The 19,103-nt window shown below is 49.0% G+C and overlaps 2 protein-coding genes across 9 annotated transcripts in view; one reads left to right on the plus strand and one right to left on the minus strand.

The window, feature by feature from the left end:
* Positions 1-4,901, plus strand: part of CFAP44 (cilia and flagella associated protein 44) — a 71,669-nt gene extending 66,768 nt beyond the window's left edge. The window contains exons 34-38 of one of the 2 annotated variants that reach the window (XM_045001560.1): positions 149-265; positions 976-1,177; positions 1,975-2,135; positions 3,244-3,378; positions 3,863-4,901. In XM_045001560.1, the coding sequence (XP_044857495.1) occupies positions 149-265; positions 976-1,177; positions 1,975-2,135; positions 3,244-3,378; positions 3,863-4,045 (798 nt within the window). In that variant the 3' untranslated portion in view covers positions 4,046-4,901. The remainder of the gene's footprint in view (positions 1-148; positions 266-975; positions 1,178-1,974; positions 2,136-3,243; positions 3,379-3,862) is intronic. The other variant, XM_045001551.1, reaches the window with a different exon arrangement.
* A 2,300-nt stretch (positions 4,902-7,201) lies between these two features.
* Positions 7,202-19,103, minus strand: part of BOC (BOC cell adhesion associated, oncogene regulated) — a 93,772-nt gene continuing 81,870 nt past the window's right edge. For 5 of the 7 annotated variants that reach the window (XM_045001597.1, XM_045001571.1, XM_045001589.1 and 2 more), the window contains 10 exons: positions 18,105-18,215; positions 16,557-16,763; positions 15,889-16,070; positions 14,553-14,658; positions 14,084-14,206; positions 12,327-12,548; positions 11,731-11,939; positions 11,086-11,159; positions 9,638-9,831; positions 7,203-7,941 (listed from right to left, as the gene is read on the minus strand). In XM_045001597.1, the coding sequence (XP_044857532.1) occupies positions 7,760-7,941; positions 9,638-9,831; positions 11,086-11,159; positions 11,731-11,939; positions 12,327-12,548; positions 14,084-14,206; positions 14,553-14,658; positions 15,889-16,070; positions 16,557-16,763; positions 18,105-18,215 (1,610 nt within the window). In that variant the 3' untranslated portion in view covers positions 7,203-7,759. Of the gene's footprint in view, positions 7,942-9,637; positions 9,832-11,085; positions 11,160-11,730; positions 11,940-12,326; positions 12,549-14,083; positions 14,207-14,552; positions 14,659-15,888; positions 16,071-16,556; positions 16,764-18,104; positions 18,216-19,103 lie in introns of all 7 variants that reach the window. The other 2 variants (XM_045001606.1, XM_045001613.1) reach the window with 2 other exon arrangements.

The raw sequence follows: 19,103 nt of genomic DNA on the forward strand, positions 1-19,103 counted from the left end.
ACATAGAACCCAACAGTACAAATCTGATGGATGGGGACCCTACTTCTAAGCCAGTCCCAGAGCAGCCCTCAGTCACCATTGCCATGGTGGCTGGTTTAGGGCCAAATTATGAAGGCCTCACATCAGTATGTGGCTTGCATCTCTGCAGGTGAAAGTGGTGGAAGCCAGCTTGGACACAGCTGAGGGGGAGCTGGAGGCCTTTCAACGGGAGAAGCAGCAGAGACTGAATGAGCTCCATGTAGTAGTGCCTTTGAAGCTACATCAGGTGATGCGAGAGTGTGTGTGCGCTGCCTCTGGTTTAGCAGCAGCAAGATGATGCCAAGCAGATGGAAAATAGGCCAGGTTGTGACAGTAGCAGTAGTGTTCTCATGGGCCCACAGTTCATTGCTTGCAGTTTTCTTCTCCGTGTTATGGGACCCTGGACTGACTTGGAATATTTTTCCTCTGGGTTCAGTGCTTTTTTGCTGTTACTTTATTTTGTGTCATGCTTGGAGGTTTATGCAGAGGCCACTGAAAAAATAGGACCGCTCTGGCTCAGCTGCCTCTGGGGCAGGCCCTGCTCCTCCTGCCTGCTTTCTCTTCCTTCGTTGAAATAGATCTTTGGTCAGAAATTAAGGACAGAAACGTGTCAGAACTGGCCTTATAGCTCTGCAGACCCCAGGCTGCTGGAGTGCGCAGGCAGTTGGGTAAAGAATTGCCTCCCCACTCCATTCCAATTGCCAAAGGTGGAAACCTGAGCCAGCATCTGCGTTGGAGTCCATGCAGGGCTATAAGCAGGCTCTGATCATGCTGGGGTCTGCTTTGTTGGGAATGGGCTTTCCCTAGGCTGTACTCTGCCAGTCGTGTTTAAAACAGCATGCTGTCCTCACACAATGGCTGGGCCAGAATCGGTTGTCTGCCAACCAGACCACCGACTTGAGTTCCCAACGCCAGTAACATGCAGTCATCAGCCTTGTCTGTGACTATTTCTGGCAGGTGGAGTACGTGGTAAATGGGGAGTTACCCGCCGACCTGTCCCAAACATTGGTATTTACCAACCAGTCCTTGGAGTATCTGCAGCAAAGGATCATGGTCCTGCAGCATGAGAAGGTGGATCAGAGGGAGCTCTACAAGCAGGCCCGGCAGCAGCATAAGCAGCTCATCCGGGACAGGAGGGAGATAGAGATAAGGATTGAGCGTGAGTTCCTAAGCACAGTTTGGTTTTCTCTGCTATGTATCTGGCATTCTAGGTCTCTTTCCACATTATAGGGATAGGCATCTCGCATGCATCTGTGCTTAATGTATACTCATTGCTGGGTGAGAATTAATTCACTAGCTGCCTTTATCACCTCTGCTCCCTGCACTGACACAGATATCCCAGTGGGCTACTGTGGAGATGGTGCTGATGACATTATGACCACACAGGAGAAATAAGCAGGAGCACAGCAGTAGAACTGTTTTTCATAGGCATCAGTGGCTTTTCAATGATATACATTGATAATGAATGATACAAAGAAGTGCTGGTTAGAGCATCAGGACTCCTGCCTACTATTCCAGCCTCTCACTCTGAATCCTGGGGCCCTCAGGAAAGCACTTTAACCTCTTTATGCCAGTTTCCTCCTCTGTTTAAAAAAAAATACTTATCATTTAGGGTTGGGTTTTTTTGAGGCTTTACATGAATTAATGTATTTTAAATGCTTTGAGGTCCTCAGATGAAAAGCACCATACTAATAATATCTAGCTCTTATATAGCGCTTTTCATCAGTAGATCTCAAAGCGCTTTACAAAGGAAAGGAATCTGTATCTGTATCATTGATGTGACTTGCTCAAGATCATCTACTAGCAAAGCTGTGAACTGAACCCAGGTCTCCCGAGTTCCAGTCCACTCTGGCTCTAGCCACTAGGCAACTGTATCCCCATAGCTATGCTAGCCATTATTCACCTATGAAAAATGTTTCCAAATACACATCTTAAATGTGATGCCTGTTCTGCTAGGACTGGAAGAGAACTGTAATCAGCTGATGTTGATGAAGTTTGGCCGGGTGGTGGACTTGGAAGCCCTGCAGACACTCTCTGTTAACACAAACCTGGAAGAGCTAAAGATGAAAATGATGGAGAAAGAGCACATACAAGCCCAGGAACTCAAAAAGTGGGAGGTAAGGAGCAGGGACAGAGGCCCCTAGGCCAGTGATACAGCTGCAATTACAAGGAATTCACTTGCCTAGAAACCAAATAGCTGCATAAAAATCTCTTCAGTGGGAGTTCTCAACTTCTTTTCACCCACCATTCTTGAACCACACCCTTTTTCCTCCCATATCCCCAAATTCTTTCTGCTTCAGCCCCAAACTGCTGTTACACTTGCAGTTTTGTACTGGAGAATCAGGACATAGTCACTATTTTCCTGAGTTCAGTTCCTGTCTTTCTAAGATATTTCTAGGGTGTTCTTCCCATTGCTTTCAATTGATGTTCAGCACCCAAAACCCTAAATTTCCTTTGAAAATCTCAGCTGTAATATTGAATTTAGCTCGTAAGTGCTTTAGGATAGGTACAGTCTTTGTGTTCTGGTGTACGCCTGGGGTTCCTGAGTGCCACAGGAATACAAATAATTAAACAAATACTTCCTGATAACTCCACAACCATCTCCTAGACTAATAGTACTAAGTAGGCTGAGGAGTTTAAGAGCTTGCTCTCTAGACCTAAGTACTTATTCAGCCCGAGACCCAGCTAGTACTTTGTAAACTGGAACTGTCTTCCAGTTATTGTTAGAATACCCAGGCGTTATTTATGTCATTTTAAAAATATGAAAACCATAGGGAACATGTGCAACAAATTTAAGAGTGATTGCAACAGTCAAGAGACATGGAAAACCTCCCATATAAACATACACTCTTGCCTGCTTTTAATTTTAAGGCATTTGACCAAAATGTTGTTTCTCCCAGAAGTGTACAATAAAACATCCAAGCCTACATAGATATTTTTGATACATTGTACCTTCTTTTCACCTCCTTCTCAAGAAATCAATTGCAAAACTGTCTTTGGGCAAGATTTTGGGCCCAGGTCTGCTGGGGGTAATTCACTACACTTCAGTGGAGTTTCTTTGAGTTTACATTGGTGTAACTCAGATCTGGATCTGGCCCACAGAGTTTTGCCATTGACTTCATTGGGAGCAGGAGCAGGTTCATTATGAAACATCTACTCCCTGCAATATTATGGTATTTGCCACTTAAAGAAAAGAAAGTTTCCTTCAACTTTCCTCCATCCTAGGAGAAGATTTTTGAGCTGCGGCAACGGCTGATGATGCTGATGAAAGAAAACACCAGCAAGTTGCAGCAGCTGAACAGCTTCTGTATTGAAAAGCAGGGACTCGAAATGAAGCTGGACGCACTGCAGAATAACCTGGTAAACTTTCCTGCTGCCCTGCCTAACACTTTATTGTGACAGTTTAGTCTGTTCCCACTAGGAGACCTTTATAATTCCTTTAATGATGCTCATGGTAAAAGTGAGCAGCAACTCCTGAAATTGGAACAGGCAATGCCCAGATTTCCCTTTGTTAAGGCCTTGCTTTCCTTTTACCACTGCAATGCAACCTCCATATTTCTGACCAAAGGAGACTGGATGGGACTTCCCTCGCAGCAAGTCCACACCACTCCATTGTCCAGAGTGATCTGAGTGAAATGACGTGTGTTCTTTCCCCCGTGCTATCCGTGGTGCCTGCTCTGAGGCCCAGCATTGAATTAACTATCACTTACCGAGTGGGCATCAGATGCGAGTGAAGAAGGTGTCAACTTGTCCTGTGCCTGGGTTGGTGAGGGAAAGGCTCAGCTGAAATGAAGCCATGCCTTCCCCAGTGCTTAAAGGGAGCTCTGTTTCCTTCCTCCTACAGGGAGCAGAATTCCAAGGCCCCCGGAAAGCTGAGATCCAGGAGAGAGAGAGGCTGATTACACTGGTCCAACTCCAGGCCCAGGAGGCAGAAGTACTCAAGGAGGAAATTACTCTCTTAAGCAGAAAAGATGGGCGCATCTTCCCACCACCTCAGCCTCCACCCGATACCAAGATACTAAACTAAAGTTCTCTTTGTCACTAGCCTTATTCATTAGACATTTCCCTGGTGACGGGCATATGTCAGTGAGAGGCCCTGTCTGCAGCCAGCACCGGTTCCAATAACACACGGTGTCAAAGTTTGGGCCAAAGGTTTTGTCCTGTTTGCAATCTCCCCCTGGAGTTTCATATCGCCAGTCATCCATAGGGCATCTTTAATACAGAGGGGCTGTAAACACTACAGATGCCAGTCTGCAATGCTCCCTTTTGAACTTCCATTCAGAGCCAGCTAGAGCATTGCAGGCTGGAATCTGGGTTCACAGGCTGCATTGGGGTGAGCTGCAGCAAATGGCTTGGCTTGGCTTACTGCTGATTAGGTGCAGTCTTTATGGACCCTTTAAGCAAAGTCTGCACTCCTGCAATAAGGGCTCATCCTATGCGCCCATGGCTTTTACAAGCTGTTCTTCATGGCAGTCAGACCTGCCTTGGGATACACTTGTGAACAGCTCATTTGCCCCAGACTAGTCCAAGGCCCAGTATCTGTCTGTCACCTATTCACTTCCTTGTCTTCCAGCCAGCAGGGTAGATCTTCCCTTCAATGCCTCTTGAAACATGATCCATTTTGTGTCGTCTTCTGCTGAGTGTCATGGCTAATTAATACAATTAAGAATTACCCAACACACCCTTACAGGATAATATGCATAAAGAATGGGAAGGGATTGCATGGATTTTAAATATGTAAAGTCAGTTTTGAAGCTGGCATCCTACTGTAGATAATAAAAGTTTGTAAGCAGATTGGAGTGTTTTGAGGCTAGTATACACTTTGATTTTTAAGGCCAAAAGGGATCATTATGATTATGTGGGGTAAAATATTCAAAAGTGACTTAGGTGTCTAAGTGCTTAAGTCACTAAGGTGGTTTTGAAATTGTTACTGTTAGTCTGACCTCCTGCATAACACAGGCCATAAAATGTCACCCGCTGATCCTTGCATCAGACTCAAGCACTTGTGGGTGAACTGACACACAGCATTTAGAAAACCATCCAATCTGGAGTTAAAGTGATGGAGAATTCTCCTGACGTCAGCTGTCAGCCATTGGATCTTGTTAGGCCTTAGCATGGTAGACTATCCTATATTAGTATCCTAGCTTACAAACCAAGGCTAGAATGATTTCCTTAAAGTTTTGTTTTGATAGTCCTAGCTGTCAGAGCACACACTAATTACAAAGGGTAACACTCGTAAATCTGCAAAGAAATACATTAAGAATGCACTGGAGGCTGGTGAGCTTGGACAGTCAGACCACTCGTGGGTGGGTGCAAATTTTAACTAGTAATACATACAGGTAAGAGGGTAAGAAAGAGGGATAAAAATGGAGTCCCAACACACATTCACTCATCTTGTTTTAAACCTTTATCATAGTCTTGGCTAGACAATAAACGAGGCTAGGTCAGTGGTTCTCAAACTTTTGTACTAGTGACCCCTTTCACACACCAAGCCTCTGAGTGTAAACCGCCCCCATATAAATTAAAAATACTTTTTTATATATTTTACACAATTATAAATGCTGGAGGCAAAGCAGGGTGTGGGGTGGAGATTGACAGCTCGCAACCCCCTATGTAATAACCTTGTGATCCCCTGAGGGGTCCTGGCCCCCAGTTTGAGAACCCCTCGGCTAGGTAGTGCTCTAGAGACCATCATAGAACACTGTTAGTGATGTGCTACAGTGATTTGCATTGGACGAATGCTGGATGTGCTCTTAGCCCTTGTTCAAGAGGGAGTAATTTTTTATATGAGATTTACCCACTGGAAATTGCACTCCTCAGCTCTAGCTTTGCTATTTAGGTGCCTAAAGTGTAGTTAATGGGTTTCTTAAGGTTGCATCTTGTGATGTAGCATGTCCTGACAAAGAACAACTGGGCACGTATTCCAAGAGAAGCATCTTCCACCAGCTGTCTGCTGAAGAACAGGCTAGCCCAATACCACAGATGCTCTCTGCCCACTCCACTGGGGTGAAAGGCGGGAGGAGAGGGAGGAACAAGTTGTTTGGAGGAGCCCAAGACAAGTATGATGTACGCTGTGGATGAACTCCTTCAGGGTCTGAAGGGTTAAACTTTGCCCAAAGAAGACTTTGCTGCTTGCCTCAGCTCAGTAGAAATAAGACACTGCAATGAATTGGGGTATTGAAGTCAGTGTTAGGGGAAAGTGTGCCCGGTGTGTTTGTAGCAGTGGTGGGCCTCAGTCTGTTCTTACACTGGTTTGACGTTGGGGTAACTATGGACTTGGCCAACTTGTTAGAAGAGAATTAGGCTGGATATTTCATTGTTTTCGTGTTTTCTTCTTCCTTTCCCTTCTCCTGGAATCTGGTGGTTCTTTAACTGTGGTCTACAGCACTGCTGCTGTCTCACTGCCTCAGTCATCAAGTGGTGGGATTTCATTCTGAGGCAGGCGTCCTAGACGTTAATGGTCCAGAGACCTTTTTGAACCAAGTAAACCAAACCAACCAACCCTCTCGGGCTCTCTGCCCCTTTTCAGGTTATTCTTTGTGAGGTGTTTTGTGTAAATTGAACCAGGATCAAATGTGTGAACTGCTCTCAGATTGGAGGGGAAGCAAAGCAACAGCAGGACAGAACAGAGCGTGGGAAGCTTCCTCATCCAGGGAAGATTCAGTCCTAAATAACATAAAGCAGTCGGAGCCAGCGAGCGGAAATGAAGAACAGCGGAGATCCCAACTAGGCAGATGCAATGCAGTTGCACCCATCACAATACAGCTAGTGTTTCTTGTACTGTCTGCTTGTGGCCTATAAGCACCCTCAGCTACCATTCAAAGGGGCACCTTTACCTACAGACACAGATGCTAAAGGCTTCTGGAATAAGGAAAATGAAAAAGAAAACCAGGAGAGTCTACACAAAAGAGACATTTTTTCTGTGCAGCTCTGTTCACAAAGATGGAAGTAGTACCCTCCCCCATCTCCAGTTAGTTCAAAGGTCCGACCTTGTTCCCCCAATGGGCATTCAGTCTGGACTTCACCTGGAGCCAGACTGGGCCTCACCTTGTCTGTTGACTCCTAGAGTTAGAGGAACCAGCTGGGGGCCCTGTGTAAAGCAGTAACTCATGGAAAACATCCCCCCACCCCTGCTTCTGCCAGGGAAGGAGACTGGGCTCAGCATAGGAGTATTCAGCAAACAGCAGACCACAGAGAAGACAAAAGCCTTTATTTTAGCTGTTCAAGCAGGGGTTTGTCTTTGCAGATACGCTACTACAGACAGCGTGTATGTGAAGGGTTGTTAATGCCAATATGTATTGTACATGATTTCATTCCATGCTGAGGGGCATGTTGCCAGGAGATCCCTTCCAGCTGAGAGAGGAAAAGGGACCCTCCTTTCTGCACTTTCATCTTTCACGTAGTCCCTGCTGCAAACAAATACCTTAGATCAGTCTCCTCTTCGCAGCTGTGCTTGGCCCAATGTCCTACGATGGCTCTTGTGCTTGTGCCGAGCAGAAGGCTGTCGTTCCCGGGCTGTGTTGTGATAAACAGCCCAATGCCATCGCTGGCAGATGCCCCAGTTTCTTGTCTCCTCCTGTCACCTTGCACAGGCTCCTCTCTGTCTCAATAGCATTATAAAAAGCACATGTACATCTATTTACAAGTGCATAAATATATAAATAGGGATGTTATACAAAAATAAATACCCAGTCTCTCTCTCTCTTTAGAATAATAGTCTTTTGCAAAGGCAGCTTTGTCCCTAACTGGTAGGAGGAGGAGTCTCAAAGGGCATGTGCCGTGGAGGGCTGCTGCTCAGATGCCTCGTTGGGTCCTGCCCCAAACAGGTGATGGCTGGGTTCTGGGGACACCGTTCTCTGAGCTCGCAACAATCTAGCCTCTCTACTTCTTCGACTGGCACCAGGCCGAGGCAGCAAGGGATACCTGAGAAGGAAGGGGAGCAAGAACCAATTATAACCAAAAAAACCAAAGCTGTGACCAGTGCATGAACGTGCCAGGTAGAACTGCTACCTCCAAACCACCTTCTAACAATGGATCCTTTGGCAAAGAGAAAGTGATGTGGTGCTTGGTTCTCAACACGGCTGCTATGCGGGTAGCTGTGTCCTACAGAGACATGGCAGCAGGTACCAAAGTAACAGTGTCCTAGGGTATGCGACGCTGACTGACCTGTTTTCCCCACCAGGAAGAATTGTTTTGGTGGATCAGGCCCCTGCTGAATGGATCACTCTAACCTTTCATGAACTGTGAACTTAAGTGTGTCTTCCCATGCACTTGTTTGACTGGAAAGTGCAAGCACTGGAAGGGTTAAGGTACTGCAGCGGCTGAGTACATGTCTCAGGTACATCTCCAGCCAGGTTAGGTACCTGCCATGGTGCAGACCAGTTAGTTCTGGGTGTAAGGTCTCAGAGCAATGAGAATCAGCGTGTGCTAGGAACCCCTCTTCTGCCAAATAAATGCCCCATCCTCCAATATGCTGGGCCAGTTTTGTGGACTCCACCTACTATTCTGGCCCCCTCATGTTGCTGTGTGATCCTGGAAATTACAGGCCAGTAATCCTAACTTCAGTACTAGGCAAATTGGTTGAAACTATAGTAAAGAACAGAGTTATCAGACACATAGATGAACATGATTTGTTGGGGAAAGAGTCAACACGGCTCACGAATTTGCCTCACCAATCTACTAGAATTCTCTGAGAGGGTCGACAAACATGTGGACGAGGGTGATCCAGTTGTTACAGTGTATTTGGATTTTCAGAAAGCCTTTGACAAGGTCCCTCACTAAAGGCTTTTAAGCAAAGTAAGTTGTCATGGGATAAGAGGAAAGGTCCTCTCATGGACCAGTAACTGGTTAAAAGATAGGAAACAAAGGGTAGGAATAAATGGTCAGTTTTCAGAATGGTGAGCAGTAAATAGTGATGCCTCCCAGGCCAGGAGTCTGTACTGGGACTAGTGTTGTTCAACATATTCATAAATTATCTGGAGAAAGGGGTAACCAGTGAGGTGGCAAAATTTGTAGATGATACAAAACTACTCAAGATAGTTAAGTCCAAAGTAGACTTGCAAATAGTTACAGAGGGATCTCACAAAATTGGGTCACCCAATGAAATTAATAGGCATCAGGTTAAAAAACAAACAAAAGGGGGTACTTCGTCACACAATGCACAGTCAACCTGGGGAACTTGTTGCCAGTGGATGCTGAGAAGGCCAAAACCATAAATGAGTTTAAAAAAGAATTAGATAAGTTTGTGAAGGTTATGTCCATCAGTGGGTGTCCCTAAGCTTCTGGCTGCCAGAACCTGGGAGTGGATGACAGGATGGATGACTCGATAATTGCCTTGTTCTGTTCATTCCCTCCGAAGCACCTGGCATTGGCCACTGTCGTAAGACATGGTCCTGGGCTAGATGGACCACTGGCCTGACTCACTATGGCCATTCTTATGCCCTTTGTGATATTCAAATACTGCTCTAGCACAGCAGTGCTGAGCGTTAAAAATGACAGCTTGCCTTCAACCCTGCCCTCCAAGAGCCTTGGAAAAGTCTTCCCAGACTGATACTTTCCTTTCAAGTTCAACCTAAACAAGTATAGTAGCAGCAAGCACTGAGCTCTCACGTCCACTGACCTCTGTGGAACATGGGATCTCGCAGGGCTTCCAGGCTAGGGCCTCCCATCTTGCATCCTGTCACTGGGTGATGTAGGCCAACGAGTTGTTCTTGAAGATGACAGCAGTCATCATGTGGCTGGAGCAGCTGGTTGGTGGAGTCATCTGGGAGGCTATAGAGGAAGGAACTGTCTTCTGGTCTAGCATCAGAGAGCCTGATAGAAAGACAGATAAGGGTTGGTACTGTCTGTACCCATCTCTAAATACTCCTTCCCAGAAGTCTGCTAGAGGGACATGTTGATTGTTGCATTCCAGCCAACTGAAGGAGCTACAAGAGGATTCCCTTTGGGTGGACAACGGACCTGTATTGGATATCACCTTCCATGGTGCTGTGTTCAAATACAATATCGGTCTCATACAACAACAAAGTGAGTACTCCCAAATGGGGGAAGAATGTGTGTGTTGGGGAGCGGGAATTGAGATGTCCATGGAACATCAGGAAGACTGGACATAGATACACACCCTTATCTGATAAACCAACATCTGGCTAAAGACACAACACAAAACAGAGTGAGCTCAAGGGCTGGCAGGCCCCAGGTCTGGTTTCAGATACGTTAAGTGCAGTCTGTCCTTCTACTTCAGGGAGTGTTTGGGCGGGTGGGGGGAGATGGGTTTAATTAGAGCTGGATGGAAAAGCTGAATTTCCCTCCCACAAAAAAAAAATCAAATTTTTGAAAAATATTTCACAAATTGAGACAAAAAAATTCTAATGCAAAATCAAAATTTTCCAGAAACAAGGGGAAATTTTTGATTTTTACAGACATGGAACTTTCCAGCAGAAAATCATTCCCAACCAGCTCTAGCTTTAATGTAAAACCTGGAGTCTTCAAAGCTGCTCTGGTCACAGCCTGGTCAACAAGAGCGTAGAGAGGAGATGGCAGGAACAGGGAGCGTCACGGATGATAGAAACCATGATCTGAAATCTGAGCAGTGAATCGCATTGCTACAGCAAGCCTAGAACTGGACCGAAGGCATCTTTTGAGGGATTTCATCAACACGGTGGATGTGAGCATTAATCCTGTTAACCTGTCTGAGTCTCCATCCCTATTCAGGACATAAAAAAGGGGGAGAAATGGATCTTGGCCATCTCTAAAATGAGGCCCGGCCAACTCCACCCTGACATTCTAGGAGGGATGAGATAGAGTTCAGAGAGAGAAAACTTTTAGACTGGAAAAAATCCTAGGCAGTGAGATGTTTTCGAGTGTGGGCTAGTCTCCCAAGGGAAGAGTTGGGGGAGAAGGGTGGGACTTTAAAACTAGACTGGAGAGATCCCTGGAGGACAGGCTGTGGCAACGATCCTGCACGTCAGAGAACATGACCTAACTAGCTCTTTTCCATTGCTAAGACATTCCATGCCTGTGTATCCTGTCTGCACAACCCTCATCAGAGTCCCATGGCCCAGAGCTTACCGGGAGGTTGGATAGTGTTCTTGGACAGTCCCATTTTGCAGCACCCTCCCCTGCAGTAAGGTGTTGGTCTCACCCTGTGGTTGAAAGGAGAAAGAGGAAAAAGAGCATCTTAGAAGAGCAAGAATCCAAGCCAGATTTAAGAGGTCCATCAGATGAGAACAACGTTTCTGTAAGAGAACTGGTGGGCTGAGTTCTCCTATGTCTTAGCCCCTGTACAATCCCAGCATGCCCTGCCAAGGTTTGGGCCAGCTCTTATTGATAGGAAGTCAGGATCTCTTGCTAACTTCTCCAGCCGGCCTCTCAAGGGACCCCTTTGTCTAATCACTGGAACTATGAAGATCTTCCCTATACCCCTTCTGCCCATGACTCAGGATCCACGGCACAGGGGCCTAGTGTTTCCATCCAAAGTTAACTAGAACTGGGCTTCCCTTCCCAACCTGCCCATGTTGCCTCCTTTAACTGGGCACTGTGCCTGGCAAGCTGCTCCCTCCACCTGACCCCAGCTCTGGAGTGGGAGTGACTGGAGACAAAAATCTCAGAGCGAGTTCTAACTCAAGTAGCCAATGGGTCAGACCCGGCTTGACTGAAACACCCCCCTCATCCAGCCCCCAACATGCTGGTTGTTAACACAGGGGGAGAAGGTACCTGGTGAACTTCATCCGGACTGTAGTCTCGGGACTTTGTGCTCGGGTAGCCTGTCCCACCTGAGGGGCAGCCGCCATTCAGGTGCACACCGTTGGCATAGGGCTGCCCATTGGCTCGAGGAGTGGGGACCCCTCGCAGGGGCACCATGGTGTACTGGCAGGAGGACACCAGCAGCCCCGTTCCAGAGAAGCCTAGGTCTATGGTTTGTTCTGAAGAGGGAGAAGAAGAAGGCAGCTGAGAGAGAAGACGAAACACCGCTGGTTGTTTGCAAGGATCCTGCGGCACACTGGGCTGTACCACATGCTAACACGCCTGCCAGGTGGGACAATGATCCACCGCCCCCTACTGGATGGGGGACTCTGCCTGATGGAGACAGGAGAGGGGAAAAAGGTCCCTTCTTTCTTCCTTTCCAAAATTCAGGACTCTTTATTGGCTTGAGAAACTGGACAGGGGAGAAAGCTTGGGCCTCTGTCTGCATAAGCTTTCACTGGGACTTTGCTCCCCAATATAGCCAGGATCTTCCCACCCAACTATTCTAACTGGGACGCCAGCCCCTAACAAGCACCCTCCCTCCTCTTCAGAGCGAAGCCACTTACTCTGCTTGGACCAGGCTCTCCACAGACAGACGGGGATGAAGGCCACAATGATGAGGACGATAGAGCCCAGCACTACCCCTACAATCAGGTAGGGGAGATCACTGGAGCGGGCCACCATGGCACCAGTCCCCAGCCCGCCGTGCCCACCACTGAGTGGTGGATGCTGCTGCGGGGGCACCGTTGAGGGCGGAAGGCGCCCAGGCAGCCCAAGAGACTTCCGAGCTGCAACAGGAAGACAGGGAGTTAGAAGCAGACATGTCACTCAAGACAACAGCTAAAAGGGGTCTGCGCACAGTGTATGGTTCACAGAACCACCGGCTCTCTAGGTTCCTGTGGCTTGGTGGGTAGAGCCCTTCCTTGCTGATTGTTATAATAATCATATTACAGGGGAATGTAGCCGCCGCTGGGCTAGAACAGGGCAGCCATTTCTTATCACCCCAAAACACGACCCAGCATCTCAGGACAGGAAGCGAAGGGGACTCCTGTGTCCAGTAAGAGCTGCAGGGGAATTTTAAGGGAGGCAGAGATAATTATCACTCTCCTGCTCTACAGAAGGGTCCCACGGGGCTTGGTCGTTGGTCTCCTTCTCTTCTCCCGCTACACCCTTTCCCTCAGCAACATAATCCGCTTACGCGGCTTCAACTGTTAAGTGTGCAGGTGAGTCACATATCTACCTTTCCACTCCTGAGCTGCTTCCCTCCATCCAATCCTGCCTCTTCTGACAATTCCTCCTGGATGTCTCACCAACAACTCAAAGCTAATATAGCCAACCGTTAAGCTGGACTTTCCCCCTGAAGCCTCTCCACTCCCCATGTTCTGTGTCACTCACACCACCACCAGCCTCCCTGCACTCGGTTCCACAAATCGGGGCGTTATCTCTGGCTCCTCCCTTCTCACATCCAAGCTGTGTTCAAATCTGGCCATTTTCTGCACACCAACCGTTCGAAAGGCCAGCCCCTTTTCTCTAACCTGACAGCAAAATCTCTTCCAGGCCTTGATCACCTTCTGGCTTCATCACTGCAGCCTCCTCCCTGGCACCCACATTGCCCCTCCCCGTCCCCTCCAAAACGAGCCCACCAAATTGTCTCCTCAACACGGCACACAAGAGTCACCTCTTGGACTGTCTCCATTGACCCTGCCTTCTCCAATGCACCCGGGTGCAACCCGCTTGTCCTCACATTGCACACCCGACACAACTCCTCTGTTTGGCCAGGCTTTCCTCTCACCGTGTGCCAGCCCCAGCACTGACACCAGCCTGGCTCCCTGACTGATCAGCTTTCTCAAAAGGGTCTCTGTGCATGCTGCCCCCTCTCGCTACTCTGCTCTCCTGAGCCTCTACCCTCCCCTCAGTGAAAATCCTGAAAGCTGCAGGCATCCTCCGCAGGGCCCATGCCGAGTGAGTGAGTTTGCTCTGACTGGAAGCCATGCTGTTATTCTCCTGACCGCTTCCTAGACCCCCTACACCCCTGCTTGTTTGTTTCATTCACCTCTAATATCTCGCCTTTAACCCAGACTAGGGGTGGGGACTGTCTCTTCCCGGCACGTGTGTACAGTGCCCAGCCCAATGGGGCTGCACCCACTGAGCTGTGCACAGACCTAATATCAGCGCGGCAGCATCACTGCAAACCCTGCCCTTCCTCCCTCCCTCAGCTCTAATCCAGACTGTTAGCTCCGCTGGGCCAGGCCCCGAATCACCCCCATGCGTTGGGAAAGGAGAAAGGGGGGCGGCTGCCGACCCGCCCAGAGGAGCCGGATACCTTTGGTTTCGCAGATCATCACGTTGCTGAACTCGCTCTCGCCGCCCTCGTTGAAGCACTGCATCTTGATGTCGTAGGAGGTCTCTGGCTGCAGGTGGCTGATGGAGTGCCAGTACCGGTCCCCTGAGGGGTGGGGGAACCAACACACGGCTCCGTTAGCTCCCTGCCCCAGCACGCAGGCCAAGCCTCACTGCCTTTGCCCAAAGGCCACCGGCAAATGCGGACTCGCTAATCCTGTCAATGCACCCCAGCGAGGGCAACGGGTGCCCCGGAGACAGGCTTCCCATCGCCACCTCGCCTTGTCGTGTTGGACAGAGCCTCAGCGGGGCTGTGCCTGGGCAGACATGGCCCCTAGGCATCGCCATAGCCTGGTGCCCCCCAAGAGCCGCTCCTTCTTGCCAACAGACGTCCTCAATGGAGAAACCACCCAGCACGCGGCAGCTGGAGCCAGTCGCGCTGCGCCTCTTACCTTCCACCACGTCCTTCTTGTAGTCACTGTCGTTGTCGCTGTCGGTGGGGCGGTAGTAGATGTAAAAGCCATGGATGGGGGTATTATTGTTACTGGATGGGACGTACTGCAGAGACAAGGGGGAAGGCAACGTTTAGAGGTGTCCATGCTGGTCAAACCGCCTCTCCCCAGGGAGGAGCCACAGGGATGTTCCCCTCTCCCCATGCTGCCCTTGGACCTGCGAGAGCTCACTATCATATCCCAACCTCCTGCCCTTCCGTGGAGACCCGGGTAACAGCTGGGATGCCATCAGATTTGCCATGAACAGCAGGCTCCCCTCCCCCGGTCCCAACAGTGATGCACCTGGCCATGCATGAGAGCTGATGACCTTTTGTTTTTACGCTACTAAGGCTCAGGTGTCCTGTACAAGCCGCATCGTGTAATGATCCAGTGGTCACATGCCACATACAGGAGAGAGAGAGACAGACGGACCGACCTCTCCCCCTCACCCCACTGGGTGACAGCACAGCCACTAGCCATCAGCTCCTTCGGGCTTCCCCCAAGATATTTCGGGTGAGACCTCACCTTCCTTGCCCTCCCCCAGCCCCCTTCATATACAATCTCTGTGTTTAAAAGAAAAGCAGCCAACAGTGGACACTCTGCCATGAAGCCCCCATGGGGATTTGTGGCCAGAAGATGTGGGCTGGGAAAGCGGGTAAAGCAACTCTATGGCTCACCCTGGGCTAGTGGAAACCCTTAGATCTGTGCAGGTCGGAAAAGAGGCTGCCACCCTCGATCCTTGTTAATTCATGTGTATCGATTAATAAATAACGGCCCTTTCGACAGCCTCCATGAGCCTGAAGGAGCCCACCCACAACTGAAAAGAAGCCAACTCTGGGGCGGAGCGTAGAGGCTGTTTAGCAGCACCCAGCAACACCACCCAACAGATGAGCACAGGAAGTGACGATGAACACTGTATCCCGTTGAAACTGCAGGAAAATGTAAGGAGTCACTAATTAATCAAACAGGAATTAGGCTAGGGCAGCAAGCTTACCAACCCCCCTTTCGTGAATCTTCGTTGAGCAAAATGGTCACAGCCCCCCGGAAGACCGCATGTCCAGCTGCACATCCCCCAGCACCATGCAGGTCACTGAGTCACTACTGACACCGAGGAAGGGGAGTACCTAATGCATCGACAGCAGGACTTCCTAGATAATTGGAGTTTCCCCACCCAAGTACTGAGGAAGCCTAGCCTGCTGTAGCTGATGAGATCTGATAACATATCTGGTGGCTATCTTCTAAGCCACCCAACCAGTGCCCATCCCTCCCTCCTGCAGACACGGATTCCCTCCCTCACCATCCACTTCAGCATGATGGTGGTCTCATTGATGGCATCGGTGAAGGTGATGTAAGGCCCGGCAACAGGGCGCTCGTACACTCGGTTACTGTATCCTGATACAACGTATGGCTTAGATGCGGCGCTGGGGTCACTCTCTCCCAGTATGTTCAGTGCCCGGACGCGGAACTTATAGGAAGTGCCTAGGTGGAAGGAATGGGTTGGAAACAATGGCATTAAGAGAGAGTTGGTGCCTCCTGCAAGCCCAATAGCCAGCATGGCACCTAAAAGAGGAAAGGGGTGTGAGTGTGTGTGTGTGTGTGTGTGTGTGTGTGTGAGTGAGAGAGCTCAGCCACACCCCACCCTACTGGATGGCACAGAGAAATGTTGCAAAGAAGGGCATCCCAGCCCTTGACATCAAAGAAACTAATGGCCTGAGTTCAGTTGTGTCCCAGACCAAGGCCACTTTTTCTCCCCGAAAGGCTGTCTGGATGGTCCATAGGCCACAGTTGTGAAATTCCACCATCCTGACAGGAAACAGCTGGGAGAAGACCAACCCACCTCCAGCTTACTGAAGATGCTCAAACGCCACAGCGTTGAGCATGGCATAATAGAAGGGAACCACCATACAGAAGCAGGACTATTTGTCACGTCCCCCAGAAAGACGGGGGGAGGAGCACATCTCCTACCTTTCTCCAGGCCTGTGATTTCCACTGAGAGCCGAGAGGGGGGGATGTCACTGGTGGCCAGCACCCAGTCTCCTAACTTCTTCAGTTTCTTGTACTCCACTCGGAAAGATTGGATGGGGAACCCTCCATTCCCGCGGGGGATCCAGGTCACAAAGACAGATGTCTCCGATGCTGTGGAGATGGTAGGGCGGTCTGGTGCCTCGGGAGCTGTGAGGAGCAGGGTAGAACATGAAACACCTCTCTCTCTGCCTCTCCTTCTCTAAAGCAAATTTAGGGTGGATCAGAGGTACCAATTTGATTGACCCCCCTCATTCTCCCTCATCCTTGTGCCACCAATTCCTCCCACTTCTCTTTACTGCCCCTGCTGCTCCCTGAAAACTCAGCTCCTTCTACCTTCTTTTTGCAACTTCCTCATATCCCGTTCCACCACTTCCAGCAAACCCCTTGCTGAGAGGGGCCCAGCTGGCTCTGAGCACGCTCAACCTGGGGATGCAGCTAAGAACTCCCCTCTTTCATGTCAGGAAAGAGCACCTTTCAGCCCATGGCTCCCACCCAGGAGAAGGACCATCTCAGCCTCAAGCAAATGTGTGCAGGCCAGGTGGGGCAGGGGTCTTGTACATGTGTGTGTCTGGAGAGGGAAAAGGGCTGTGTGTCGGGGAGAAGGATGTGTGCATGTGGCAGGATCGAGGTAGAGAAGAGAGTTTGATTGATGGGGTATGCAGAGGCAGTGAATGATAAGGAAGATGGTAGAGACTGATACAGCAGCTGAGAGAGAGAGAGAGGAGGAGGAGAGAGTGAAATGAGACAACAGAGAAACATGGAAAAATTATACATGATGGGAAAAAAGTTTGAAGGAAAACCATCAAAATAGTGGGAGGAAAAGATATGCAGGAGTGAAAGAAGGGGAATGAGAAGGAAGAATGAATACAAAGGGGAAACAGACAATTAAGAGAGAACTTCATAGGAAGGGTAATGGCCCCAGTAAACAATACCCATGGGATGGGACATGACGAACAGCACAAGCTGGGCTGGGTTCATACTGACGTTCCCCATCTGCAACGAAATGCCAAGGCCCAGCCCTGCACAAAACCATCCCTAGAGTTAGCACTAAACATCCTCCTGCTAGCAAGCTCAGTTGAGAGGCCAAGAACCTCACGGGCTACAAAGCCGGGACTCCCCGCTCGTCCTTGGAAGGGGTCCCTCCAGAGCAGCATGGGGTGTGAGAAATGTATATGGTCCCTTCGCCATGTTGCACTGGTTCTGTGGCTTGCAGTCTCCCTGGCTGGGAATACTGCACCCTTCACCAGCATGAAATTCAATTAAAGAGCAGGGTAGATGTCCGATGGTTTCCTTGGGGATGGAGAAAGGAAGCAGGTGTGCTGTTCTGCAGGTGACACAAATGCTCTGTGCTCGACTAGTCATGAGCAAAAAACCCCCATAAACTAAGCTTAATGTTACCCAGGGACTGACTCTGATCCCGACACAGCCTGGCCTTGGATCCCCACAACACACGGCATTTCACCCCTCCCCACTCAGGCAAGGCCTTACGGGAGAGGCGGCTGTTGTCCAGCTGGTTGCTGCTCTGAGTGCTAGTGCCTGGGTCGTCCCTTTGGATCTGCTGCTCTTTACTGGCGACAATGTCGGGTTTTGGTCGTCGGCCTGGCCAAGAGAGAAATGACATCAGAGAAGATGAGGCATGATGGACAGTTATCCACTGGTGTTTATTTCCCATTGGAAATTCGCAGCCACTACATGGGAATAGTAGCACTTTGCACTTACAGAACCCAAGGATTTCACAGCATTGATAAGGTCCTACTTGTATTGCAGGATGATTGTCAAATAATTGCAGCTGAGCTGCAGGCAAGGTGTGGAAAATCGCGGAAAAGTGATAATGGACCTTTATTAATTGCGGTAACTTGGAAAAGCTAGAAAAGACCTATTTGTTTAAGATAAATTTGCTGGAACAATATAAACACTCAAGTATTATGTTATACCTGCTAATTTTTTTCCATAACTAGACATTTTGCTGCAACTATATTACAGACATTAATGCGTGTGGCTGAGAGCCCGAGCTCCAGCCACTATCAGCTCGAATAAATGGGATTCTACTGTACTAACGGGGAAACAAGTGTGTGTTGCAAACCTCAAAATGTATGCAAAATTGTGGACTGGGCAAAGTAAGCTAATTACAATCAAAATTGCAGTGGAAGCCTAATATTGTGGGACCCGCAATTTCCACAATATCGCAAATGAAGTAGGGCCTTCAGCAATGATGAACAGGCTCTAGGCTCAGAGGTGTTGTGAAGATCAAGTGACTCTTTAGAAACGTTCAGCTACATTTTTTGCCATTTAAAAACATTTCTAAATTCTTCCTGAAAAATCCATCACCATTTCTCCCACTAGCTGAACCTGAGAAGTTGATAACCATTGGTAGAGAGACCTCTACTTGGGTCACAGAGAGGGGAACGGACTTGGCTGAGGTCACCTAGCCAGTGATTGGCAGCAGCAGGAATGGAACCCAGGAATCCTGATTCCCCACATCCAGTG

The sequence above is a fragment of the Mauremys mutica genome, chromosome 1, assembly GCF_020497125.1.
Source record: "Mauremys mutica isolate MM-2020 ecotype Southern chromosome 1, ASM2049712v1, whole genome shotgun sequence".
NCBI classification, from domain to species: domain Eukaryota; kingdom Metazoa; phylum Chordata; order Testudines; family Geoemydidae; genus Mauremys; species Mauremys mutica.